We start from the raw sequence: 27,845 nt of genomic DNA, 5'->3' as shown, positions 1-27,845 counted from the left end.
AGGTTAATTTATTAACAATTTATCTGCAGAGCCCTCTGTGACACTCCTGGTGTGGATCCCAACCTAATCACAGAGGCCTGGGTTTACAATCACTACAGATGGATTGTATGGAAATTGGCAGCCATGGAAGTGTCTTTCCCACATGAATTTGCTAACAGATGTTTGACACCAGAAATGGTCCTGTTGCAGTTGAAATATAGGTATGTGTAAAGCAATATATTGGGAGCTGTAATTTGTGTTACTGTGTGCTTTCTGGTTTGTCAATATCACAAAATAAGCACATCCACCTTGCATTCACCACTTGGCAGAATGCTTATATTGTTAAACTTACATACAACAGTATTAAAAACATAGTGTCTGTTACCTGCAAAAATGTAAAAGACATTTGCTTTGCTACAGTGGTGCTTAATCATGTAGATTGAGTAACCAACAGTTTTCTACAATTGTGTTTAAAGAAAAATAGTGTGATGGATTTTGTTAGCTGTAGCTAAACACAAATTCTTTTTTGTAGGTATGATTTGGAAGTTGATAAAAGTAAACGATCAGCAATCAAAAAAATAACGGAAAGAGATGATGCAGCAGGTAAAACACTGGTACTGTGTATTTCCAAAATCATATCGCTGAACACAGTTGTATCTCCTAGCAGTAGCAATAAGAACATGGAAAGTAAAAAAGCAGCAGCTTTAATTGAAGTTACTGATGGCTGGTATGGGATCAGAGCTCTTCTGGATCCACCTCTCAAAGCTTTCTTAGATAGAAGAAGGCTGACTATTGGTCAGAAGATCATAGTGCATGGAGCAGAACTTGTTGGTCCTCAAAATGGATGTACACCACTGGAAGCCCCTGATTCCCTTATGTTAAAGGTAAATAAAATATTAGTTGATTGGATGTGACTGAGAGATGTGATAAATGCTCCTTATTTGAGCCACATTTTGGAAACTGAAAAAGTTATTGGGGCTTTACAAACAGCTGGAGCTTTGCTGGAGTTTAATAACCAGATTTGTAAGACATGATACAAGGGTGTTATTCAATACGGTTGGAAGAGAAGTTTGTCGTATAAAATGCTGCCAAGTTTTGCTATGTGTTTTGGCAGTTCCAGCTCCTTACTTTGGTTAAACACCAAGTTGCAAAGTGTTTATCCATTTTAGACAATATGGGGGTTGGGGGGGTAACCAAGTCATGAGAGGGTGAACTGGTGGGGGAGGGCCTTGGCTCATTTGAGGTTAGTTAAAGAGCTTTAACTTCAAAGAGGGTGAAGTTTCAGCATAATACTGAAATTGCCGCTCTGGTACAAAGCAATGGTTTGTCTCACAGATTCTCGTTTCCCAGAGAATTTTGACTTTTCAGATTTTTAGATTCTGTTGAAAATACATTCTTCATTGTGAAAGGAATTAAAATGTGATCTGCTCAGGTGCAAAAATTATATATTCGTAGTGTATATTCAGTGTAAATAGATATGTAGATATTCCTGTAAATAAAGTAAGTTGGCTATAACTTAGCCAACTAACTTGGCTATGACTTAGCAGTGACAGTTTCTCATTCACCATTTCCCTTGCTCAGATCTCAGCGAACAGCACTCGCCGTGTGCGATGGCACACAAAACTAGGATTTCATCGGGATCCCAGACCTTTCCCCGTGCCTTTGTCATCACTTTACAGTGAGGGCGGTGCAGTGGGGTGTGTTGATGTGGTTATTCAAAGAACTTACCCTGTTCAGGTATGGTGTAAGTATTTTATTGATCTAACAGGGTTCTATGAGATCTCAATTCTGTTAATTAATTGCTATATCATTCCTGAAATCAGACACAACATAGAAAGCTAAAATTTTTTTAAGATACCATTATGTGTAAAATAATGAGCAGTGGTTCTTGCATTGTGCCCGTATTTAGTATGTCAGGACTGGAGTATCCTGCTATAAGAAGAATTTGATTTTGTGTTCAGTATCTTTTGGTTGGCTTTGCTTTGAGCTTCAAAAAGCCAGAAATAATTGAATTTCAGTTCTTTACTCTAAAAAGTACTGCACTTGTTTTATTATAAGCATATTAACAAAACGTTATGTAGTTTCTAAGCATTTGTAGGATTACTTTTTCTTACATGTAGCTGACTGTATTGTGTAAGTTCTATATTACTGAAAATACAGTGTGTAATTATGGTGTGAAATAGATTTAAGATCTTTTAAATACCACTTGATATCCAGACATTTTAAATACGGCGGTCAGACTTCACTGCAACTACTTGGTTTTACAACAATACCAGACAAAAAAACCTCCAATATTTCTGTTAATAATCAATCTTTTTAATGTAACCAGTTGAACCAGGATACAACTTTCATATTTTACTAGCTTTCCTCAGAGCAGGTTATACTTGGCATGTGTATCTAGGATTCTTCTTTCATTGCCTTTTTTCTAAGGTATTATTTTATTGTTGGTGGATGTAGAATGAATTCTGCAAAAGTACTAGCAACATTTGGTTTGGATCATTACTTTGCTCTTTAGGCCATTACTTTAATGGAGGAAATTGCAGCACTTATTGTGTGAGCTGCCTGGTAGAAACAAACCTTTATTTAGGTCTCAGAAAAGGGATTGTAATCTGTAACTGCATCACAGTAAATGGTTTCCAGGCTGGGGAGGAAAGTGCTTCTTCTTATCTGGCTGTGTCAAGAGATTGATGTACTTTTTTAAACACTGAGACCCTTGCTCAAACATACCAAAATTATAGGAAGATGGATGTCTGTCTCCTTTTACCTCAAGAGTCAAGGACTGTAGGAATCACGGTAGCCTTAATTAAAGGTGTCAAACTTTGAGTAATACAGGAAATACATGGTGTGCAATTAATGAGGTAGGCAGAGCCTATTTCAACAATTCACTGCCTCATAAGTATTGGTCCTGCAACCTCTCCTTATCTTGCTTTCACTATACACTCCTGCTGCTTCTCTGTTCTAAACCTGGTGTTCACCTGGTCCTTAGGTAACTTAATTCATTAAACTAGGAAAAAGTAACTAATAATAATATTAAGAACACACAATGAACTGCTATCTGTTGAATTGCCAAACTGATACAGTTTGCTGAGGTCAGATATGTGCTAGAGGCAGTGCAAGGGAGAAGACAGAACTGTGCAGAAAATGCGAATGGAAGGAAAGGGACCACTTTCAGCAGCCGTGGATCTCCCTGTTTAGCTCACTGGCCTCTTCAAATCAGGCAAGCCAGTTCTGGCAGAGTTGTGGACAAGGCTCTAGTCCTATGGAACTATCTCAGCAGAAGAGGTTTAGGAGCATCTGAAGAACTACATCATAGTTCTTTTACAGCATCTAACCCAGGGTGTTAAAACAGACTGTACAGCTGATGTGGAAAGACAAATCGGTAGAATGCAGTCTGGTGTATTTTTTAGCATTGAGTTTGATGGTTTGTATCTTAATGTATCTACAAGTGAGATCCATTAATCATTTAAATTACAACATTGATCCCCATTACTTGAAGCTATGTTTTCTTCAGCTGTTAAATCATCTGGTTTTGGATACTGCTCCATTCTGCTTGTTTTTGACAAGTTACCAACCAGTGCTGTGGGGTCTTGCCTTTTCTGTGTTATACTAGAAGAACTTAAGGTCTGCTGCCTGTTCATTTTTAAAGCATTTTTTGCTTAACAGTGAGTATGAAAGAGAAGCTAGATAATGTAAAAAAAAAAATTTAAAAAGTCTGGGTTTAATTTTATTTCAGTGGATGGAAAAGACGTCAGCTGGTTCCTACATTTTTCGTAACAGCCGAGCTGAAGAAAGGGAAGCTGCCAAGCACGCAGAGCATCAGCAAAAGAAACTGGAAGCTCTGTTTGCAAAAATCCAAGCAGAATATGAAAAACATGAAGGTAAAACTTTCATTCTTTCTGAACATCTATAAAGAACAGGAAAACATTTTGATGTTTTCAGAAAAATCAAAAGAAATTGTCAAAAATCTTCTCTGGTGATAGAGAAGCAGAGATGGGATTTTGAGTTGTTTGTTGTTGGTTTTGTTTTGTGTTGTTTCAGGTTTTTGCTTCCTGTATGTCATGACCTTTTGGTAAAAAATGGTTATGTGCTTATTTGCATAACTTTGCAGCTATCTAGGAAACACCTTTTGGGCATATTCATAGTCAGGCCACTAAAAAATTATCCTTGAGGTGATTCTCAGGAAAATGATACAAAATTGTACAATTCATAATTTCATTCCCTTCAGGGATGTGACAGTGTAAGATTTCACCCAGCGGTGGGCACTGCTGGGTGTAGGATGTATCTCAGTAGACCTGGACACCAAGATTGAGCATCTTTCCTCATGAATAAATGCATGACTGTGCAGATACTGAGGTCAGTGGAGCTGCTCAGTGGGACAGGGACTGTGGTGACACAGGCCATGGAGAATGCTGAGTTACTGAATGCCCTTGGTTGGCAATCCCAGGCCACGGAGACCAGGGGAAATTTTGAAGCGAGGAAGACGTACCCTTGGGGGAAGAGGATCAAGAGAACACTCAGGCAAACTGGACATATCTAAGTCCATAGCTGATCATGGGATTAACTCAGAAGTGCTAAAGGAGCTGACTGGTGTCTGTGGGGCTGCTTTTGATCCTCTTTGATCATTAGTTCATTGGTAGAGGTGCCTGGAGACTGGAAGAAAGCAAATGTGTCTGCTGTATTCAGAAAAGATAGGAAGGAGCACCCAGAAAACTACAGGCCAGTCAACCTTACCCTGATCCCTGAGAAGGTGATGGGACAAATAATCCTGGAAGCTGTTAACAGGCACAAAAGGGACAAAAATGTGATTTGGAGTATTCAGCAAAGATTCATTCAGGGGAAGTCATGTTTGACCAACCTGACAACGTTCTGTGATGAAATCACTGGCGTGGGCAGCGGAGGTGAGAGCAGTACACTGTCTGCCTGGACTTCAGAAAGGCTTTTGACACTGTGTCTCTTAGGATCCACAGAGAGAAGCTGATGGGCTGGATGAGCAGGCAGGCAGGTGGGTTGAAAACTGTCTGAACAGTAGGGCCCAGAGGGTGCTGATCAGTGGCACAAAGTCTCTTTGGAGGCCAGTAACTCCTGGTGTATGCCAGGGACGAGTACTGGGTCTAGTCCTGTTTTAACAAATTCATTTATGATCTGGAGAATGGGGCAATTTACTTACAGCAGGTTTGATGCTGAAAATGAGGACAAATGATGGATACACTAGAGGATTATGCTGCCCTCCAGAGGGATTTTGGCAGCTGGAGAAATGGGCTGACAAGAACCTCATGAAGTTCAACAAAGCAAGTTGCAAATCGGCACCTTGGGGAGGACCAGTGCCATGCACCAGTACATGCTGGGAGCCACCCATCTGGAAAGCAGCTTGGCAGAAAGAGCCCTGGGGGTCCTGGAGGAGAAGTTGAGGATTGTTGCCAGAAGGTCTAAGAAGGTGATCCTTCCCTTCTGTTTAGCACTGGTAAGGCCACATGTGGAATGCCATGTCCAGTTCTGGGCTTCTCACCACAAAAGAGACATGGACACACTGGAGATACTACAACAAAGGGCCATGAATGTGTTTAAGGAATTGGAGCATCTGACATAGGAAAAGCTGAGAGAGATGGGACCACTGAGCTTGGAGAGTACATCTGATCAATGTACTTAAATACCTGAAAGGACAGTGCAGAGAAGATGGAGCTAGGCTTGTGTCACTGGTGTCCAGTGACAGGTCCAGAGCCAAATGGGCACAAACTGGAACACAGGAAGTTCCCTCTAGACATCAGGAAACTTTTCACTATGATGGCTGACTGACAGTGTTGCCTGGAGAGGCTGTGAAATCTCCATCCTTGGTGATATTAAAAAGCTCACTGGACATGGTCTTGGTCAGCCTTCTGTAGGGTGACCCTGCTTGAGCAGGGGGGTTGGACCAGATGACCTCCAGAGGTCCCTTCCACTTCAATATATTCTAATTCTGTAATGGCTGACACTGTCCACCTCTGCCAGTGATTTCTAACAGTAGTTCTAGCATGGAATTCTTAGTTCAAATCGGAGATGGCCTTGTAATTCTTAACATCACTGCTATGACACCTCATGTGTTGTTTTATGTTTGGTAAATTTGTGTACACAGGAGTCTTCTGTGCTGAAGAAATTAATTGAAATTCTGGCAGCAAAGTGACTTACATAAGGGGAGGGTAATAGTTTAATATAAGTTAACTTGGCACTTAGCTGATGTCCTGAGGAGGCTTTGTGTGCAGACCTGTGCTGTCCCACATCTTGGTGTCTTTAAGACTTTTCTGCTGCACGAGAGGAAGAGCAAGTGATGGACATAAAGAAAATGTAGTCAAGTATCTGTGAAGGCTCTTGGCAGCCCATCAAATCTCCCACCCTCTCCTAAGGGATACTAGCCAGTGATACTAGTTACTAGCCTCCTAGCCACTGATACTGGCTACCCCGAAGTTTGTATAATATTCTATCTATGTTGTATTTAAATGAATGAGATTTTTTTTCTGCTCATATTTTCTGGATATGTATATATATGCACACACACACACACACACACACATTAATTCCTATACATGTGTTTTGTGGTTTTATTCTGGCAAGGCCTAAGTACTATTGTGCTTCTTACATAATTATTTCTTCCTTCATTTTAAAGTGTATTGGTTGTACTCCACATAAAGGCTTTTTCTCAACAGAGAGAACCAGCAGAAGAACACCAAGATCACAGATCATCACAAGACAGCAAATCCATAATTTGCAAGATGGTGCAGAACTTTATGAAGCAATTCAGAATGCATCTGATCCTGGTTATATGGAGGTAACTGTAGATACTATTGGGTTAATTTTGAAAAGCTTTTGGAGCAAATTAAAATTCAATAACTCCTGCTGAAATTGACCATTAAATTAGTCTTCTGATATTTTCTACAGCATGTTTATTGCTAAATAAATTAATATTAAAAATTTTGAAAAAAACTTAATGAAGGCTTATTGTAATTGATTAATATGATTTTGGATGGCCATTTTCTCTTGGTATAAAAATCCAGGATATAGCACAATTAAAAGTTAATGCTGCTTTGAATTTTATTACTTTGCTTTCTCTTGCATATATGAAAACCTAATGCATCTCATCAATCTGGAGTTTCATACACATACTCTTGCATGCTGTTCACTGAATTGTTTGGATAATTATCTTGTCTTTGTTGTCTTCATTCTCTGTTCCAGTTAAATCACAACTTTTAAGTGTTTATGCCTTTACTAATAAAGATACAGGTGATTAGTCCCTGCCAGTTATTAAAAAATTAAATACCTGCCTTGCCTTTTACAAGTGAGGATCCTTGTCTGTCATATTTGATGAAATGGTGTCTATGTCTCTGGAGCTGTATGTACGGAAATCTGGGTCTTGAAGGCTTGGTCAGTAAAGTGATGGGTTTGATGCATTTTAGTGTAAATCACTGTGTCAGCTCAGAGACAGCAGCCTGAGGAGAAGTACAACTCTTCCTTTATTCTTCCAGAAATTTTTCCTAATATGTCTTCATAGGAAAGAGGCAAGCCTGCCTGTTAGATTAAATATTCACCTTACTTATACACTCTCAAGCAGACTTCTCACTAATTGTCAGGTAAGAACAGTGTGTAGTGTAATCTCTGCACAGACCAGAGAGCGCCAGCTGAGTTCCAGCAGTACCACTGCTGCCTCCTGTTGTTTTAATATACCTCATTTCAAGTCCTAGTAGCGCATCAGCTGGAAATAAATTGCTTCTAACAGATGAACACTCAAGAAAGAGGCTATCTAAAAATCTTGTGGTTTTTTGATTAATAGAAAAGATACTGAGTTCATCTTCTCTTGGTTGCAGGGTTATCTCAGTGATGACCAATTAAAAGCCTTGAAGGCTTACAGGCAGCTGATGAATGACAAAAAACAAACTCAGATGCAGGAACAATTCAAGAAGGCTTTAGAGTCAGCAGAAAAGGAAGAAAATGGTTGTTACAAAAGGGATGTGTCTGCAGTATGGAGATTATATGTGGTAGACTACAGAAAGCAAGAAAAACATAAAGGTCAGTGCTTTAAACATGATAAATAACTTTTAACTAAATGTGGTAACTGGTCAGCATAGGTAGATTTGAAGAGTTTCCCAACAGTATTTTAGCTTACATGTTCATATTTCCAGTTTGATTCTTGGTTTAAGGCTTTTGGATTGGAGGGAGTGTTGTAGATTTATTTTGTTTAAAAGCCTATTTGTTTAAAAGTATTACTGAGCAGGTAACTGAGCTTACTGTGCTGTTGTCAGGAGCAGTACTGAGTATCTGGCGCCCGCTGCCCGACGTGTGTTCCTTGCTGAAGGAAGGTGCTCGCTACAGGATCTTCCAGCTGTCAGCATCCCAGTCCAGGGGCAGGGCAGACTCCACCAACATCCACTTAACAGCCACCAAGAAAACTCAGTATCTACAGCTACCAGTAAGTGCTTTAAGTGCATAAAGGTGCATCATTAAAATGTGTCACACTCTGTAAGTATGGTAAATACTGAAGTTTTGTGTTTCATCAGGTATCACAGGAGATGCTGGTACGGATTTTCTTTCCAAGAAAGGCTCTAGAATTCACCAGTTTGTTGGATCCTTCTTTTCAGCCACCCTGTGCTGAAGTGGATTTAGTCGGAGTTGTAATTTCTGTTAGCAGAACAGGTACGTTGTGGACCACATTCACATCCTCCCATTGAATAAGCACTGAATTCTTTATTTCAAAGTCAGAGTTATCTTGGTGTTGTACCTGCATCTCAGGCCTGTGAAAACCTCCTAATACAGGCCATCACAGTAACATGCTGGCAGATAAATCTATATTTCTGAAGAAAAACTGTCTCTGCTTATTAGCTCAGGAAGTTAGTAAGGAAGGATCTAAGCTCAAAAGCAGATTATATTTAAATATTTATATATAAGTATTTTTTCTTTAAATGATGGCCATAAGTTCTCACATCTGTGTTCAGCATCTGCAGAAACACCATCGTGCATGTACGTGAACTCCCTCTTTGGTGTACAGTGTCACTGAATGAATGGAATTCAGGCACTGGAGCTGATGGATAGGGAAAGGTAGATAATCTGGGTAAAAAGAAAAAGTTCCATAGGAGCATTGTTTTAAAGACACAGACTTTGAGTTGTTTTCTGTAATCAGTAGAATATGAAAGTATGAGATACCTGTCACCATACAGATGGGCTGCCTCATAGCTCTTTCAGGACGTGTGTGACTTTTTTGTAGTAGATCCAAATCACTTTAAGAGATGTAAAGGTTTAATTCAGACTTTTTTTCCTGCTTTTAGGTTTCACTACTGTGGTATACTTGTCTGATGAAAGCTATAATTTAGTGGCAGTAAAGATCTGGACAGATCTCAGACACTTGGCTATTGAAGATATAGTTGTCCGCTGCTCACTCATTTCTGCAAGCAACCTTCAGTGGCAGTCTGAATTCAGATCAGAAATTCCCGTGCTGTTGGCTGGAGATCTTTCTTTATTTTCAGCCAGTCCAAAGGAATGCTATCTTCAAGAGAAGGTTAATGAGTTGAGAAGTGTGATGGAGGTAAACCTGTAGAAGTCTTGTTTGATAGTTACTTTTAGTTACTGCTGTGTTACATCCTTCACCAAAAAGTCTGTTAGTACTGATAAACCTTTAAAACAAGTAATGCACATAATGCTGAATTTGAGGGAAATTTTCTGGGATATGGAGTAAGATGTTAATGCAGTTTTCCTGGGGGATTGAATGTCTTGATTTTTTTTTTTTATTTTCCAACTCATCCAGCATTTTCTTCAGGGTGTGCCACAGAATCTCTGAGTGGCAAAAGATCTTGTACCTGTCAATAGGGAAGCTACCATGGACAGAAAGTGCAGGAATCTTCTATGTCGTTGGTTTGATATAAAATAAAATTCCAGTGGGATAATGATGAAAAAAGAAAGTCTTAAATGTAGTGTATATAGTCCTTACATAGTTTGAAAGCCAACTATTCTGCATTGCAAACTCTGTTCTCCCTTACAGAATGTGGCCTCCTTTTGCTCTGATGCAGAAAGTAAATTGATGAATTTGCTACGAAGAAATCTCTTGCTTACACCCAGTTTAACTAAAAGATGTGGCTTGGAAAGCCCCTCTCCTTCCTGCAGCCAAGCAGAGGATAGAAGTTTGGTAAGCTTCTGGTAATTAATGCTGTGTTTATACAGGCAGTACATGCAGTAAGGATTTAAGCAAGTGTTATACCTGTGGTGAATGGTCTCACTTCTGTGTCCATTTCATCCAATCTTCTCAGGGCAATGCAAGCTGATTAGAAGCTTTCTCTGTGTCTGTGTGGGTTTAGGATTATTTACCAGAGGAGCCATGAGATAGATTATACTTCCTCCAAACACTGTATGAAAACTTCCCCTTGTGGCCTGTGTTTCCACAACGTACTTTAAGTATTTTGAATTTGACATGAGTAAAATGAATCATCTTTCTTTACTGATGATTTAGTGCTTCTTTGGCCCACTGTGAAGATTATCCAGTGTGAATGTCACAGAAGGGAAAAATCTCGATCTGTACATTTTTATTTCAAGGCATTCAGCAGTTCCCGCCTTTGTTGAGAGAATTTAGTTCCTGGACTTTTTATAGATAGTGTTTACTATTTCTAGGATTTGTAAGGGATGTCACCTGGTAAATGTATTTTAGCAGTCTTGACAAAAATCGATTTAAATAGTACTCAAGTTTCCCATGAAAGCTGCTGGTGGTGAGTTGCTTCTGACACGGAATACTGAGCACAGTCAGAGCAAAAATTTTTCCTGCCATGAGTTGCAAGGGAGGTGGAAACACCCTGGTGTGACATCAGTTCCTGGGGACTAAGTTTAAGCTTGTAAGGCATCCTTTTCTGTTTCAAAGGGAGGGGCTAATGTTTAATTCTGAAGGTTTAGTTTACATATTTTATAGACTAAATAGTTAAAATTTGTATAGTTTATTAAATACATTAATAATCTTTTAAAAATGAGACATTAAGTGTATTCTCGGGCCTGTGCTTGAAAGATTTGCTATGCAGCATCTTGTGTGTATTGTTATCTTCAAATTTTTTGGTCTATACTGGTTCTATCCTGGCTTTTCATCAATTTTTTTTTCTCCGTTTTACTTATTTAACCAACCATGTGTGGAAAACATAACCAAGGCAGTAGAAGAATTATGAGTGCTTTGATTTCTTACCATCTGGCATAGAAAAATTCCCATACCTTTTGCTTTGCTCTTGGAAACAAAATGTAAATGTACAGGTGACCAGTGACTTATCAGTCATCAGCACTTGAAGCACTTGATATTAATCACCATCAGGAGATACCAAACTAAACTTAAATGGGATATGAATGATGATATAGTATTTTTATATTGGTGAGGGGGGAGGGTTTCCCCCATTTTTTGGAAGTCATTGAGGAAGCTCACAAAACAGAACATTCTATTCAACATAAATCTTCTTTTTTTTTTTTATCCAGATCTCTTCTAGAATTGAAATGAAGCATCCAAGCCCTTTGTCAACTAGCACACCAGATATGGAACTTGTCACAGCAGGGTCAGCAAAAACACCTTCACCTGCTACAGCTAATGAAAACCATCTCAAAACCAGCAAAAAGAGAAAAGCTATGGACTTCCTCAGTTGCATACCTGCCCCTCCACCACTGACACCAATATGTTCAGTAATTTCTCCGTCTGTTAAAAGAGCATTTCAGCCTCCACGAAGTTTGGGTTTACAGCACAGCAAGTCACCTCAAGGGACAGATCAGAATATTGGCCTTGTCACCCCTTGCAGAAAAGTGAGAGGAACTGTCCATCTTCCTGAGAATGACCTGGTTGCTGATGAAGAACTGGCAATGATTAATACACAAGCACTCATGAATAATTTACCAGAAGAAAAGAAGATGGATTACATAAATGAAAACAGCAATGCAACAGCTACTACTTTATCTGATGATCTTTCATCCAGAAATAGTTCCAGGTCTGCTGGAGAAGCAAATAACTCATCAAAAGCAGTTCTGAAGTAGCTGAGGATCTTCAGCAGAACCCAAAGGAACCTGAAGACTCATTACCAGCCCACAGAATGCTACAAAGACCAAAATCCCGAAAATGCTGCTAATGCATGTGTACAGTATTGTATATATTTCAAATTCAAATTATTTTTACACTTTGTACATTAAAACTTGATTGTATTTAATAAAGTTCTATTACAAAAACAGACTAATTAAATAACACTTCATTTGCAAAATAGTTTGAAGTTTAGTATGTAAACACTTCTCACAAAGATGTATTGTACAATAACATCAGTGTGGCTGAGGGTTTGATGACATTTTGTAAGCCATTGATTCTGTGTTCTTACATTACAGCAGGATCTTTGTTTCAGTCTCAAGCCATCAGTTTTGTTACCCTCTGCAACATTAGCATAGTTGTTTGGCTGTCCAAAGTGGCACAGGGCATAGTAAAGAGTTCTCTTATTTTCACCAAACAGAACACTTTAATTCTGAAATGTTGCTCTGCTATTCTGGTGCACTTCTTGCACTTTTCTCCTCAGACTTTCCATATAGCATTAGGGAGGTTTAAAGAAGAGCTATGATTATTTGATTCACAGCAAAATGCCACACAGAGTTATTTATATTAAATAGCTCCTTGGTCTGTGTTTCTGCTTCGGCTGTTCAGAGCTGCTCCTGTAGCCCTGTTCCCACTTAGGAGTTAACACACACAAGCCTAACACTAATGTTTCATTTTAGGAGCCTCTCCATCTTGGCAAGATGAATAGCTAAGTTTGTTCTGTTGAAGTGTTTTGCTTGCAGGCTGGAGAAGCTCTTTGTGTGTGAGGTAAGACCAGCATGAATCCAGTCAATGGAGAGAGGGAACAGCATCAGATGTTGCTACAAGCTGTTGAGCTACTTTTGCCATCATTCACTTTGCCTCTGAAAGCTACAATAATGCTGTAGGCAAGGTAGTAGATACAATAAGTTTACACAGTCAGATATAAAGCATTAAAATGGCAAGAAATGCCAATTGTGTGGGGAAAGAATTGGCCACAATGGCCTTAAGACAGAAATAAGTTAGGAATGTTTATCGCTAGTGTCAGACTGTCATGCAGAAAAAAAATATCCTAAATGTGGCGTGTGGTAGAGCCCAGTGCATTTCACATATGCCTGGATGGATTCTCATGGAGGAAGAGGGATGAGACAGAGTACAGTTTGTACTGCTCTTACAGTGGGCACATAGATCTGTGAGATCACGGTCCAATGCCATTTAAAGATTTGTAAGAAATGAAAGTAATTTAGAAATGTAGTTGAAAAACACAAGAATAAAAACAGTTTAGAAAAAAATGTAAAACTAGAGACTTTTGTACCCTGATAATTAAAACACCAAGGAATGCACATCTTCAGTTAAATGTCATATCCGTGTGTGCCATGCCAGGTCTCCTCCTTGGGAAGGCAGAAGGGTGGGTGGGATGGGGACCCGTCCCATAAGCTGCACTTGCTCCACTGCAGCTTCCCTCATCCCTGCTTGGTTTTTCAGACCGGAGCACACTGTGGAAGGTAACATTGTGCTCATATTGTTCTTTCATCCGTTGTATCTTTTCCCGAGGGACACGGTGAATATTTCTTCTGTAGAGTCAAAAGTAACAGAAAACGCAAGTATTTAGCTGCCTGTGTATGAGGTTATCTTCAGTTTGCTGAAGTCCCTGACAGGTTCAGCATAATGGTTGAGGTCTCCACTGATCCCTTTCTGGCCTTTTTTTACAAATTACTGTTCACTTCTACCTACTTCTTAGGAATATTATTGTGACTGCTGAAAAATGTAAAACCATTATTTTTGGGAGGCAGAGAGGACATAGAAAGTTGACAAATGTCCAAAATAAGAGTTGTGTAGAAGACCTGTGTGGTATTTTATACAAGTGTTGCTGCGTTTTAGCACTAACAGACTGGCCTCAGTGAGCTTTTGTACAGCTACAGCCAAGGCTGCAGCCAGCCCAGACACTGACACAGCAGCAAGGACAGAGGTCGCAAACTGCCGTGCTTTGAGAGCAAGTAGGGAGACATCGCACGTGATGCGGCTCAGGCTCCAGGGTAGACTCGTAAATGAAAATGACAAGTTTGAGAGGGAGGGGAACACAATGCTCAAACATGCAGGGCTTTCTGCATAGAGTAGCCAGAGTAGCACCAGCCATGATCCCTCCACAACTTAGTGGGAATTGTCTTCCCAAAGACCACCAGGAATTTCTGTTTGTGAGTTTGAAAACCCCGAGGATCCTTGGGTTTGCCCTTTAGTGCCATTAAGGTGCAGCTTGTGCCCCAGAGAGTGTATGTGAATTATCTTTACAATGCTGCTGTGAAAAGTCAGTGTGTGTCAAATATGCAATAAAACAAATTGCAAGTTACTGAGTAGCTCTGCCTACAGTGAATGATCAGATTGTGCCCCTGCAGTGCTCCCCTGCCAATAGCTGGTGCTGCTGAGGCAGAGCTGGTTGACAGCTCAGGCTGGTGGTGTCCTCACACATCCCCAGGCCTGAGCCATCATCTGCCATGTCCTGCTTCCCCCTGCAGCCATGAACACCCTGCAGCCACGAGCACTCTTTGCCATTTGTGTCCATCAACACAGACAGGAGCAGCATTAATTTTTGACTAGAGCTCCTGGCTGGTAGAAAACAAATCCTTCCATTGCAATGAAGTGCCCATGCCTTGTTTTCTTGCACTAAGTTAGCATATGTTACCTTCTGGATTTGGTAGCTGGGAGAGCACTGCTCCCTGTAACCCACTTCACATCAGGCTGGCTGAAGGCTAGGAAGTCAGACTGCACTAAATTTTTCAGTGACTACAGCCATTAACCCTGCAGTCAGTGGTCAATATAACATTCTTAGAGCCACATTCAGCTGCCTCTATATCCTTCCATACTGTGCAGAGTCTTTATATCCTTTTTGTGTGTGTGTGTGTGTGTGTGTGTGTGTGTGTGTTAAGATCTTTACAAAGATTCTCTAGAACACCGTTTCTTACCCACACTTGATGCACCATCCCTTCATGCTGCAGCAGGACAGCATCTGTTATGGTTAGATTCTTAAGGACAGAAGTCTGAATCTTGGCTGTAGTGCTTAGAATTTGAGTTTGTGCCCAAACAAAAGAGACTGCTGCTCAAAATACAGAATGAAAATCAGGGCTCCTGCCCCATCAAGCTTGCAGCACAAAAACATGCTTCAGGGCTTGTTGCCTTTTCTACTGCCTGACTCACTTCAGGCTCTTTCAGGGCTGAATTCACTCCACACCAGGTACTCAGTAATGGAAATTTTCCACAACAATCCTTCTGTTGTCATTTACCAGGCTACATTCTTCCTTATATGAAGAGGAAAAAGGCTGACCTGAGAGCATGTCAATAAAATGAGAGAAGCTGTCTGTTCCAGCAAAGAGAAAACTATGTACCTTGTGAGTTCTTGAACATTGAACTTCCAGGGTGTATCCGGTTCTTGGAATGTAACTTCATATCTATTTTCACGTGCCTAAAGGACACAAAGATGACATTACGAAACTGCACTAAAAGAATTGCCACCTGTGCCAGAACTCCTGACAAGAGACACCAATGTGTCTTCAAAGACTCTGTATGGTGTGTTTTTCACAAGTCATGAACTACAATTATAAATCATGCCTTGATATGTTTGTCAACAAATAGTTTGGGAACTGTTCAATTCATGTCACTACTGGGGAAGGGTATGATGCCCTCATCACCAAGAAGTAGCAGGTTCAAAGGCCATTAATCTTTTCAAGTGGTTTTTGCCTCCACTGAGTTACAAAGCTGACCAGCTAAATAACCACACTGGCATCTCTGCCCCTACTTCATCACAATATCCAGCCTTAACTATAATTAAAGAACTCCAGGAAAACTGAAGTAAATATTTTTAGCTATGTAAAGAACCTTTTCAGTCAGATCAACCTGTAAATGTCATATCTAGGCATATAAAAGCAATAAATCAGAGCTTTCCCTACCATCATCACATACGGCTTCATTTCCCAAGCATGGATGTTGGTGTTGTCAATAATAACCGGGCTTTTCCCATTCTTCATTGCTTTGCGTGCTGCAATGTAACGCATGAAGTAAAGCTAAAATATATTAAATAACAGATAGGCCTTGCTAGCCCTACAGTGTTCTTTCTTTGCCCACTGCTGCCATGCTTGGTTCCCCACCAGACCTGGGTTTGCAGCTACCACCCAAATGGGAGCCAAGGCCAGTGCCCAGCAGCTCTCCTGGAAGAGGTGGTACAGCCTCTGGCTGATCTGAAGATCAAGAGCCAAAAATTACTGTCATTTGCAGGAGATCCCTGTTACATAATCTCAAAGTATGTTTGCCATCGCTACAAATTCCTTCAGAACACAGCCATAAAAGCATGGTACATGGAGTAAAGACCTGGGTTGTTAAATTCTCAAACTTAAACTCAGCCTGCAAGTTTTCTTCCTGTCTATCATTACATTCTCACCCCCTTCCAGGTCAGGACAGACACCTAAGAAGTTAGAGGAGAAGGCTGCAGTGCCTATACTGCAGGGAGCAGCTGCTGGGCTGGTGTCTGAAGGGTATCAAGATTCAGCAGTGCCTCCTCTAAAATAACATTAACCAACCTCCAAAATGTTTTCATTTACAAATTTCCCTTTTATAAGTCAGAAGAAATCAAATCAGAAGTGGTAAATGTATTTTTTAGCCAACGCCCCATGAACTACAGTGTATGACACCACCTTGAGGTATTTTATTCTGGGGGCTAAGTTTAAAGAGAGCCTGAAATGCAAAACTATTTTGCACAGCCCCTGGATTGAGTTCAGTCACCTCTTTTCTGGTTCCACTTGTGTGCATCCTCTAGGAAGTCAGGCTCAAAGACGTAGACACCATTTTCAATAAAGAAGTCATCAGTACTAAGGACTACAGCACCAGGGTTGTCACGTTTCAGCTGTCTGCAAGGAAAAAAAATGAAAGGATTAGCACCTGGTAACACCCTTTAACAGAGACCATTAAATCATGAGGTATTTGAGTGCTCTGCAAATACACACAGTGCTTCATTTGAAAAATCCCAATTTAAAGGATCTGGAAGTACTACAATCAGTAGATGGACACGTAGGAAGAAAGGAATGGAGCTTGAAGGCGTGGCCTTGATTTCTTTAATTCAGCAGAGAAATCTACACTGGACTACCAACATCTGAGTCTTTAATCTTGTTCATATATTCAGCTCTCCTTCTGAGTTACCTGAGAAAGCAGGACTGTAAAGAGAAGGAAATAACAAACAAAACAAAACAAAAAAAAAAAACAGTGGTCCAAACCTGCTTATCCAGGCATGGAAGTTGGTGTCAGAAGACAATTTGACAATGGGAATTTTGCTACAGAGATTTCTGAAGATAACCAGGAGGAAGGCTTTGTTATTTAGCAAAGATGGTCCAGAGAACCATGAATTTGGTTTGAGGGTTTTTTTGGCTGTAAAGCAGGCAGCACTTATTTACAATTTTAATTTGCAAACAAATATCTGAATGATAAGTCAATATTTTGTGTTAATTTATATAATTTTATGGTTCTTATCACTTGTCCCTGCTCCACTTAAACCTCCTTTTGTTGACCTGAGTAATTTTTATATCTTCAGCTTTTAAACAAATTTTATAGAGAAATCTAAGTTTACAAAAAATATTTTATAGATAAATTTGCAGATCCATAAAGCAGCCTGCTGTGGTGAGTGGCACTGGGCAATCCCACTTCCCTTCACACGGGTGTGTGTCCCCCAGCAGTGCTCCTGCAGGCCTGGGATGCCATGGGGAGCAAATGTGTGTCCTGCTGGACACTGACCAGCTGCCTCACAGGCAGCCACTGGCCCTTCAAGGTGGAAGGAAGTGCTGCCTTGTGTGGAGGTTTAAATATGAAGCATCCCTCCGCCAGCCCTTAGAGACCACAAAAACCAAACAAAAAAAAAATCCCCAACAACAACAACAAAACCCCAACCCTTAATGGATGATTGTGTTCCCATTTGTGTATAATCCAAATTTTTTTGTGTTCATACACAGAATTGTCCTTTTTGTTTTTCAATCAGAGAAGAGCTGGGAGAGGAGAGAGTCTCTGCAAGAAGTCAGGCAGAGCCCATGGCATCATCCCTTTATTTCCTGTCTCCCTAAGGCCTGGAATGTCTTGGGAAAAGAAAGAAAGGTCAGTCAAGAAACCCTGTGTCTCTCATGAATGCTGCTGCCCTGCTGTCTCACACCACACATGGTCTCCAGCCCCTGTGACTCATTTCTGCTTTCCTAACAAAACACTTCTCCCTCCATCCTCACAAGTTGCAAAATAACCATTTCTCAGTGTCTTATCTACATGGGCAAGCGCAAGGGAAAAGGTGTCTCCAGGTTATCAGCAGCAGAACAGGCACACAGGCAGAAAAACCTAAATTCTGTCACCCAGCTCTGTTCCAACCATTTATTTACCAGTACCCTAATCTGCCTGCAAGCAGCAGCTCTTCACTAGGCCTGCAGCGTGCATTTAGCTGAATAAAGGTCAGCTTCTGACTTTGCTCTGTCTCCACTGTAACTTCTACCATCTGCTGATTAATTTATATTATTTTGTGGTGGGGTCCATCCCAGCCAGCAGTGACTCAGTGCTGATGGAGCCAGGACTGGGCTGTACCCCCTGTAATGCATCATGCCAGCACCCACCTGTCCTTGTCTTTTAGCCCAAAAGGATGTTTTATTCACAAAATTACTGCTGAGAAAACTGATTTAAGAAAAAAAATCACGTTTTAAACTTAGCAAACAGTAAAGTTTTGTTGCTTTAATTTGGGCCTCAGGTAAAACATTCTTATTATGAAAAGCACAGCAGCGTCTAATGCTTATCTGGTTACTGCTGTGGATAACCTGATATATTCAGGTCTACCTAAAATTCAGCACCTCACCTGTCCCACTGCTTTAATCATTGCAATTTCTTCTCTAAAAAATTGTCTGCTAAAATATGTGTTTTCCCTTTAGCTACTAATAGGCACAAAAAATGTGCACATTAATAAAAGATCTCAAGGCTAATTTTTTTCTTGCTCAGTGTTTCTTTTTAAAATGTTCTTAATCAGTGCAAATTTTAAAATCCATTTTCTTAGCACACACCTTACTGAATTTTCAGCCCTGAGAGCTTTGATATTAACCCTTAAGCAATCTAAGCTGTAGGTGAATATCTGTAAGCTCAGTCTGTGGTCCTCACATCAATAATTAAAGTAGATAAAACTTGTGTTTCAAAGGAGGAAAAATAGGGGACAAAATGGGCTGAGAGCTATGAATTACTGTAACATTTGCTATATTCATACCAAATGAGCTCCTGCTAACAGCAACGGAAGAAAACATGAAGTGGGAAAAAGATGGTTTACCTTCTGTTAATTTTGCTGGTTTTAACTTTTAGCTTTCCAAAACAACCAAACTGTTGCTGAAGTTGACAGCTGTTTTCTGTAATCCCTTCCATATTGCCCACAAAGCTGACAAAACTCCTATTTCTTCTCTCCCTTATCATTCCAGAGGGAACCAAGAACCCTTTCTTGTGTTCCTTACTAAATGAACCTTCCACAATCTTCACAGGACCTCAGGTTAGTTTAGAAGAAAGGTCCTGCATGATCACATCATGCTCTTAATCACTGGAAGCAATTAAAATGCCTGTAGAAAAATACAAACCAGCTATGCAAAATGGGAGGGCTTGTGACCATGGTTATTTATGAATAAATCTTGAACTGCCCTGTAAAAAGAAAATTACCCACTGCTGATGGAACAGTAAGTGTAAAGCTTACTAAGGAGGAAAAGAAAAATGCAATCTCTTTGCAAGATCAAAGGACACATAGGAGCGATGTCTGCATTTTTTAAAGCAGAGAGAACTGGAGAAGACATAGATTGTGCCAAGCAGTGATGCCTCAGTGCCAGTGCATTTTTCCCCTCCTGTCTGAAAATTTACTCGCTCTGTGCTTCACAAGGGAGTACAAGAACAAGCTACAAATCAACAGCTGTGGCTGAAAAGTTACAAGTTTGATCATGGCCAGCCTATAGAGCTTCAGTAAAACTGCTGGATAAAGGGTTAGGTGTAAGTTGAGCTGTGAAGCACAGCAATGTGCTGCTGAAGAGGGAAATGCAGCTACTGTGCAATGCAGAGTTCCTGGGGAAGCAGGTATCGACTTGTATGTGGCTCACTTAAATTCTGGAGGCATTTCCGGAAGTACAGCTGCCACTGCACCTCAGATAACCTTTTTCTTAGCAGTTGCCTCAGTGTGATCACAAACCTGCACTGTGAAGTCAAGGACAACGTGTTCAGGAGCATGTCCAGCACGCCTGAAGGAGGCTGATGGAGATGTGACTCCCAACTGCCCCTTCACACTTCCGTGACATTCGGTGAATGGTTAAAGGCAGGTAGCTGGGGCCACCTAAAATATTTGGCTCAGGGAAGCTCATCCTTAACAGTGAAGCTGCTGGAAAGGTGTGAAGCTTGGTGGTGAGCAGACCAACTCCTCATCCTGGCTTGACTACTCAATATATCACGTGGGTCCTCCCTGTCTTTACTAGAAACCAAAAACCAGATCTGAACTGGTCCATGCCAGTGTAGGGCTGCTCTGAGCTGGGAGCAACCAGGAGGAGGAAATAAATTTAACAAAAGTGCCATAACTAAAGCTTACAAAGCTGTATCCAAACTCTGCTGAGTGACATTGAAAGGTCAGGAAACAAGCCATGGATCCAAGGTTGTTCCTAGGACTGTGTGATGAATAGAAAAGGGGCCTTTTGACTGGAGTTATCACTGGGTTGCTGCATCACCAGTGATAACATTCATGGTTTGTGACTCATGAGCACACTAATGATGCAGAGTTTGTGACAGAAACACAGAAATACTGGCTGATCTGCCGAAAGAATTAATGTAGATATGTGTGAAAGTACCTGAAGAAAGAACAGAGCAAAGGCTCAAACAATGGTACCCACTGACAGCCAAGATCCTTAACATCAATAAAACTGGGATGGGTCCTGTTTACAGCCCCCAAGGCCAGCACTCAGCTGAGGCCCAGCACTGGTGACCTGCACAGGAAAACCCGTGCTCTGAGAGCAGGAGGATGGCCAGCAGGTCACACCAGCCTCTCCACACTTGCTTCCTTCCCCTTGTTCCAGAGGGGCAGATGATGAAGACACCCAATACGGGAAAATTAATATAATGGGGGAAAAACCCACCTAAGATTCACAAAGCACCAAGCAAGTAGAACTCACAGGCAAAAAAAAAAAATGGCATTATAGGAGCTGTTGGCTGGAGATGGCACAGCAGACCTGGCCAAAACCTACCCTGTCACCACCAACTGAGAGCAACCCAGCAGAGAAAACGAGGATGGAACACCTTACAGACCTCGTCTGCTCTGATTTTGGGCAGACCACCTGTGCACATTCATCTTGATGCCTACAAGTATTAAGTTGTGATATTGTGAGTGGATAAAATCTGAAAAAATAAACTTGAATTTATAAAATGAGTTTACAGAGTACTTTTGCAAATAAACAACCACCTTCCTCCTCCAGTGGGATCTTGCACTGAGATCTGTTGCAGACATTTTTTGCAAACTTTCCCTTGTGCAGCACATAGCATTTACCAATACTAAAAGGTATGCAGTGTGAGAACAGCAAAAGAATTCTCTTGGTACAGCCCTTCACAAGCTGGACAGGGTTAAAGGAGAGGTACTAAATGCTGCCTTTTGATCTGTGTGTTGCTGAACAGCTAAACACAATGATGCAATTAAGAGGGGCTATAAACAGTAAGATACTCAAACCTCTATCTCAGAGGACTACTACAACAATACTTACAACTCATTTTGTAAATATGCCATTAACAGTTAACCTTGTGTTTTAACCTAAAAAGTACAGGTAAGTACAGTTATTTGCACTGCCTGAGAATATGTCCCCAAACCTATATGTTCTTACTGTGCCATGAGAAGACCCAAATCCCCCCGAAGGAGCAGGCCCACACTTACGCGGCCTCTTAAGGGAGATGTGTGTTTCTTGGGTGTGAGCAAAACATGGCATTTGGCAATTCATAAAGAACTTTGCCAAAGTGCAGTGAGGCAGAAGGCCCAGTGGGACAGGGAAGTGTTGTACTGAGAAAAGGAAACTGTAGATGAACCCTGTGTATCACACAGCTTCGTGCTGCCACCTCTCACAGCAGAGCCCTTCTGTGGCAGCCCATGATCCCAGCATGGGTTCCTCAGCCCAGCAGAGTAAGAAGACAGGGAACGTTCCTCTTTCGATAGAGAGTGGGTGGCACTGGAAGCTGTGTGATACCAGACTCTTGAGATTTTCTGACACCAAACTACGGCTCCCATGGTCACACTGACCGTGGTGCTGCTTCCCAGCACTACCCACTGTGTTTTTCTACCTATTTACAATCAGCCTTTGAGTGACTGGAGCATGGAGTGGTCTCCTCTACTCATTTTATACACTGCTAAAGCTCTCACCAGGAGTGCAGGACAAAAGCAGAAGTCAGAGTTGCCAATTTTCAGCCAGAGAGAGGAAGTTTTTTACCATGTTCATGATTAAACACAAAGAAAAAAAAAAAACCCAAATCAACAAAAAACCCCAACCCAACCAAACCAAACCAATCAACCAAAAAATAAAATTTAAAAAAGAAAAAGGAAAGACACCACCAATCTGGCGCCTTTGAGAAAAGGAACAAGTACCGCCCTGGTCGGGGTGATCAGTCCATCTCAGCAGAAGTATCGCTGCAGGTACCGCTCGCTCGGAACAGGAGCTCGCACAGTCCCACGGGCAGGACACGCAGACACGGCCACAGGTGCCGGGGACAGCGCAGCCTGGAGCGGGCCTGGAGCCGGGGGCCTCCGGGCGGCTGCGACCAGCCAAGGCTCCCTCGGGGCTCCCGCTTCCCCGGACCCCAGCCCTGTCCCGGCGGGTCTGCAGCGAGTGCCGGGCGGGCACATGGGCTCCCGAAGCACTGCCCCGCTTGTCCCGGCCGCTGCTCCTGCCCCGGAGCCCGGGTCCGGGACACGCTTACCTGGCCAGGGTGCTCTTGCCGGCGCCCGGCAGCCCCCGCAGCAGCACCAGCCGCCCGCCGCCCCGCGGGGGCCCCAGGCTCAGCTCCCCCAGAGCCTGCAGCAGCCGCTCCTCCACGGCCGCGGGGCCGGGCCCGCCGGGGCGCGGGATCGGGGCCGGCCCGGNNGACCCCGGCCCCGCGCCCCTCGGCCCCCGCGGGCGGGGCCGGGCGGGAGCGCTCGTCCCTCCATGTCCCGGGCGGCCGAGACTTTGCCCCGCGAAAGCGAAAGCTGCCCGGAGCAGAGACGGGCAGGGACGGGCGTCTGCGGCTGCACAGCCAAAGCGATCAGCTACGGCACTCGCCGCAGACTCGGAACTTTGGCCCGAGATACCATCTCCAGTTATTTAAAGTCAGGATTATTCCCCAAATTCTCAAAGGCAGGAAAACAAAAGGCAGCGCTGACAGCGTTCCAGTCCCAGGTGCTGCCTCTCTGTATTGCGAACTACAGGGCAGGGCCGAAAGGGAATGAATCATCAAAGCCCGAAAGAGAAGGTTTTCTAAGGCTCCAAACAGTGCTAAAGAGAGTGTTCACACACAGGGAGAAAGCTTAGCTCCCCAGGGACATGGCACACCAACACTAACTGAAGCAAGTGGGGAAGATGTATCAGGAAAGAAGAGACAGAAAATGTGAAAATCATAGATGGGGGTTAAAGCAAAATTGAACTGGCAACACTCTTAAAAGAGTGAAACATCACTTGCCCATACAAGAGTACTGTGAGGATTTTGAAAACTATTTTTATTTCAAGCATTCTAGAAGGCCAGGGTTCAGTAACAGAAAATAGAGGCATTCAGACTTCTCGCTCAATAAATAGAAGTAGGAAGACACTTGAGTGTCTTACTCCTTGAGTGACATTTTCCTAAAATCAAACTAACTTGTCTGCTGCCACTAGTACAACACAGAAGTCTGAAGCTGTGATTGTGGGGGGTATGAACTCCCTCGTCCTGCCCTTTACACTTTGTATAATGTTCTGCTGGTAGGAGAGCAGGACATTTCCAGCCAAGGAAGACACACACATGTCCATGGGAGATGCATTCAAACAGTGCAGCCAGAAAATTTTGCCAGTGGTACAACATTAATTTAGAAATACATACATTGTTAACTGCTTTCATGTAGATGCAGTATTTAAGTAGAAAGTGGAGACACATCAGCAAATTTGACCATGGCGGAGCTTCAGCATGAGTTCAGTCAAGTCCTGGCTGTTCAGCTGATGTATAAACAAATGCAGGGAAAGGTGAGGAAGAGGAGATCAAAGAACAAATGGAGAATAAATGGCTGGATCTGCAAGCTGCACAAGTGGAAAATATTATTTCTGACAAGGAGACACAACCAAGTTTCCTTCTTCTCCTTCATCTTTTCTTACACTTCTATTGTTAAATGAGGTGACAGCTGTCACTCCGTCTTCCTACAAGGAAGTGTCCAGCCTTATGCATGCCTCATAATTGACAGAGGTTGTTCTTTATAATTAGTTATGATTTGTTTTTCTCTACATACATAAATATTTCCAACACCACTAACAGAAACATCAAATCAGTGGTTACCAGTGCTAGTTATACATCTTCTCAGTCTACCACAAACCATACACACCCTTCCTTCAGCATGTTTAAATCAATTCCATAGTGAAATGCTCTTGTTTCTGCAGTCCCAAATCCCCAAATGAGTTTAGCTGAAGGGAAGCCTAAAGCCTGTTTCAGGAGAAAAGAATGGAAGTTGTGCACCCCTGTTTGAGTGAATAGGAATGACAGATTAAGATGTTTACCATCTGAGGTTGTAAAGGGACTGGGTGAAATTATGACTGAGGATGAAGGTAGAAGGAGGCGGCTAAGACATGTAACAAGCACCATTCCCTGCATGTGAGCATCATGGCCTGCTTCTGTGGCAATGTCCTGGATCCTGATACGAGTGAATGAAATACCACAGCCTGAAGCTCACACCCCATAGTGACAGATGCCTCTGGTCTCCACTCTGAATCTCTTTATAGCACACTCGAGGATGTACAGACAAAGTGTAAATCCAAAATGACTTCAGAAAATGACCTTTTGTCATAGGCAAAGTTATCTCAATTTTGATCATTATTACGTGGTCAGACTGGGGGGCAGTGTTGGAGGGAGGTGGCCAAAGATGTATACCAAAAAATCTACTGTGGTTTCTTTCTTCCAGGTTATCCCTCACATTTAAAATGCTTGGTGGCCAACTGAAGTCCTTCCATGGTGGAATTAAAGCGAGAAGTTTCTGAAATAAAAAAAAAAAGAAGAGGGTCTGCTGAAGTTCCACAACAGCACACGCAGCAAAAAGACTTAACAGATAATCCAGCCCTCAGACTGAGAAGAGTCTGTCCAATGTTTTTGAAAGTTTCTAATACTTAGCTGTTAGTTATTTCTTTAAAGAGTTAAAAAGAATGGAGAGGAAGTAGACAATGGAAAGCAAAGGAAAAATACAAGAATGCAAGGAGAGTGGAAAAGGAAGATAATTTGGATGTCAAAACTAGAGGCAGCAAGGACCTTACCACCTCAAAGCTGAAAAATAAGAAGAGTAACAGAGTGGATTTTTTTTCTCTACACGTCACAAACCCTATGTAATGAACAGCTGTTCAACCAACACCACCACAGTACAGTTACATCTCAATTTTTTGTTACAATGTGAATTGTTTCCCCTGTTACATGCATTCAGGACCTCACAGGCTTTCATGTTACAGAGTCAGTGTGAGGCACCCGCACAACCCAATTGTTGCTCTTTCTTGAGAGCTCCAACAACAGAGCTGTGGGCAGCACTTACTCCCCCAGGTAATTTGACTCTCTGCTTGAATAATTTTTTGAGCCCAGGTTTTCCTGGTAAGCACTGTAAAAGGCAGGTGAGGTTTTCTGGTCACAATTCTGGGAACTTTATCATGCTTCATTTTATTTAATATTAGTAGTTAAATGTCAAAGGGCAGGTATTTTTTTTTTTTAATTTTTATTATCTGTGCATCAAAGTAGCAACTGGAAGAAGTTTGACCATGGGATGATATTTTCTGTGGCAATACTGGAAGACTGCTTTAGTCTGCTTTGTATCCTTCACATTAATTTTTTTTATTTTAGCCAAAAACCAGTCCTGCCTGTCCCAGCTATACACTCCTGCTTTTTTGCCCACGTCCTGCTGATTTCATGGGCTCTAGGACAATTTTTTTTCAGACCAAAAACCTTTTGGATGTCTTCATGCATTAGATGTTAGAGCTGAACTGCCTCACTCAGAAGCATCACAGCCATCAAAGGGAAGTTCTGGGAATAGCACAGTCAGGAAAAGGAGGAGCGATAACACGGGTTATCAAGAGATTTGTCCCATCAAAACCACACCCTTCAGGGCTGTTGTGGAAGAAGTATTCCTGCAGGGAGTTACTGACTGCTGTACTTCAAAAAGAAACATGTCAGCTTCTGCCTTGCAGGAGTCCTGCATAAATGCTTGAACAGACACATTTGTACTGCACTGGCATCTGTGAGTCCTGGTCTAAGGAGAATTTGTAGGCACCAAAATAATGCTGTTTTCACTGATCTCAACATTTCTCAAACTGGGAACTCTTGCTTAATCTCCAGAACAAATATTGATGTGCTGCCAATGCTGTAATAAGGAGCTCTCACAAAAGCTTGAGATTAACCCTGTGTTTTCACAGAGGAACACTGTTCACCCTCCCATTGGAATACAAACATCCTTACACAACATGAATATAGAAGTATGTTCATCTGGCTAACAGATTAAGTTGCACTTGGCCAGTAATGCTCAGTTTGCTTTCCAATCTAAAGGAACCAAAATGATCATATTAGCTCTCCCTTGATTTCCTTTGATTTTAAAATCTTTTTGGTAGGAATGTCTCAATTTTCCTAGTTTTTTATTTCCTCCCTGACATTTGAAGGATTGAAATCCATTTCAACATTTACAGTTGTTCAGTTAAGCAGTTTCACAACCACTCTGAGACATCACTTTTGGCAAGTCTGCTTTAATCAGGAACCAGAGGGGAATTATTTTGTGATGACGCAAGACAACCTTATCCCTCAAAGCCAGGGGCACCATTGATCAGGAAAACTCACCTGTCTTTTACAATACCTGCACACAAACATTGTGGAAGCACTGGAATACTCACATGGGGTCTCTATTACCCCGTATCCTGTGCCTGACAGTGAGCATGAGCCAGCTGAAAACCCTAAGACATGCTTCCCTTTCCACATACTTTTCTTGGTTTAATTCTTCTAACATCCTACATTTGTAAAAGCTTCAAAGAGTCCTCCACCTGAAGGTTTGGTTGCAGAATACATGGGCCCTGTTATCAGAGCTGACTGCTGCCCAGACAGGACACTCTGCACATCCCCTCCTCATATCTGCAGCAGCACAACCTCATCTGTTCCCTTGCCCCAGCCTTGGCACTGAGCTGGACCTTAGAGTAGCTTATCTAAATGCCTCAGTCCAGCAGGAAAGTATTGATTTGTTTGCTGTGGCGTTACTGAATTAAATGATAGCCTTCGTGTCAGCCAGCAAGTGCTGGAGCTGCTGTCTGGAGCAGGGCTGGGAGGAAGGGCACTTCACACTTTGGGCAGCAGTTACCCATTGCATCAGCCTGGTCTGAGCTGGCAGATCCCAACTCCAGAGCAGCCTAAACCCATCTGACCTCTGGTGTCTCATCCTCTCCCTCCAACGGCCTTCAGGACTTTCCCTGACTCATTTCAGATGCTGAACTAAAACAAAGCAAAACAAAAACTCCCAACATAAGCTTCAGCTGTATCTCCCCATTCCAGCACAGATCTCAATGGCCAAGCCCTGCAGAGAGAGTGCAAGGCCTTTTTATGTGCCGAACACTGATGGGGAGTCTTCTTT

At 42.0% G+C, this 27,845-nt stretch overlaps 3 protein-coding genes across 8 annotated transcripts in view; 1 reads left to right on the top strand and 2 right to left on the bottom strand.

Moving 5' to 3' along the window:
• BRCA2 (BRCA2 DNA repair associated) overlaps positions 1-11,995 on the top strand; it is a 34,673-nt gene extending 22,678 nt beyond the window's left edge. Inside the window, exons 18-28 of the mRNA XM_041487336.1 lie at positions 30-200; positions 512-863; positions 1,561-1,716; positions 3,713-3,857; positions 6,657-6,778; positions 7,812-8,013; positions 8,247-8,413; positions 8,502-8,637; positions 9,267-9,523; positions 9,977-10,120; positions 11,437-11,995. Of these exons, the coding sequence (XP_041343270.1) occupies positions 30-200; positions 512-863; positions 1,561-1,716; positions 3,713-3,857; positions 6,657-6,778; positions 7,812-8,013; positions 8,247-8,413; positions 8,502-8,637; positions 9,267-9,523; positions 9,977-10,120; positions 11,437-11,982 (2,398 nt within the window). The 3' untranslated portion in view covers positions 11,983-11,995. The remainder of the gene's footprint in view (positions 1-29; positions 201-511; positions 864-1,560; positions 1,717-3,712; positions 3,858-6,656; positions 6,779-7,811; positions 8,014-8,246; positions 8,414-8,501; positions 8,638-9,266; positions 9,524-9,976; positions 10,121-11,436) is intronic.
• Positions 11,996-12,002: 7 nt separating this feature from the next.
• N4BP2L1 (NEDD4 binding protein 2 like 1) lies at positions 12,003-23,195 on the bottom strand. The gene is given in 6 exon segments (XM_041487335.1): positions 12,003-13,575; positions 15,382-15,458; positions 15,943-16,031; positions 16,772-16,896; positions 22,967-23,132; positions 23,135-23,195. Coding segments are annotated over 6 exon segments (744 nt in total). The 3' UTR covers positions 12,003-13,349.
• Positions 23,196-23,718: 523 nt separating this feature from the next.
• Positions 23,719-27,845, bottom strand: part of N4BP2L2 (NEDD4 binding protein 2 like 2) — a 41,534-nt gene continuing 37,407 nt past the window's right edge. For all 6 annotated transcript variants that reach the window (XM_041487325.1, XM_041487324.1, XM_041487326.1 and 3 more), the window contains one exon: positions 23,719-25,235. The gene's annotated coding sequence lies outside the window, so the exon portion shown is untranslated. The remainder of the gene's footprint in view (positions 25,236-27,845) is intronic.

Source organism: Pyrgilauda ruficollis, unplaced genomic scaffold (genome assembly GCF_017590135.1).
Source record: "Pyrgilauda ruficollis isolate IOZ18807 unplaced genomic scaffold, ASM1759013v1 scaffold8, whole genome shotgun sequence".
In the NCBI taxonomy this organism is placed as follows: Eukaryota; Metazoa; Chordata; class Aves; order Passeriformes; family Passeridae; genus Pyrgilauda; species Pyrgilauda ruficollis.
The sequence above is the reverse complement of the archived record's forward strand: the minus strand, read 5'-3'. Positions and strand labels throughout refer to the sequence as shown.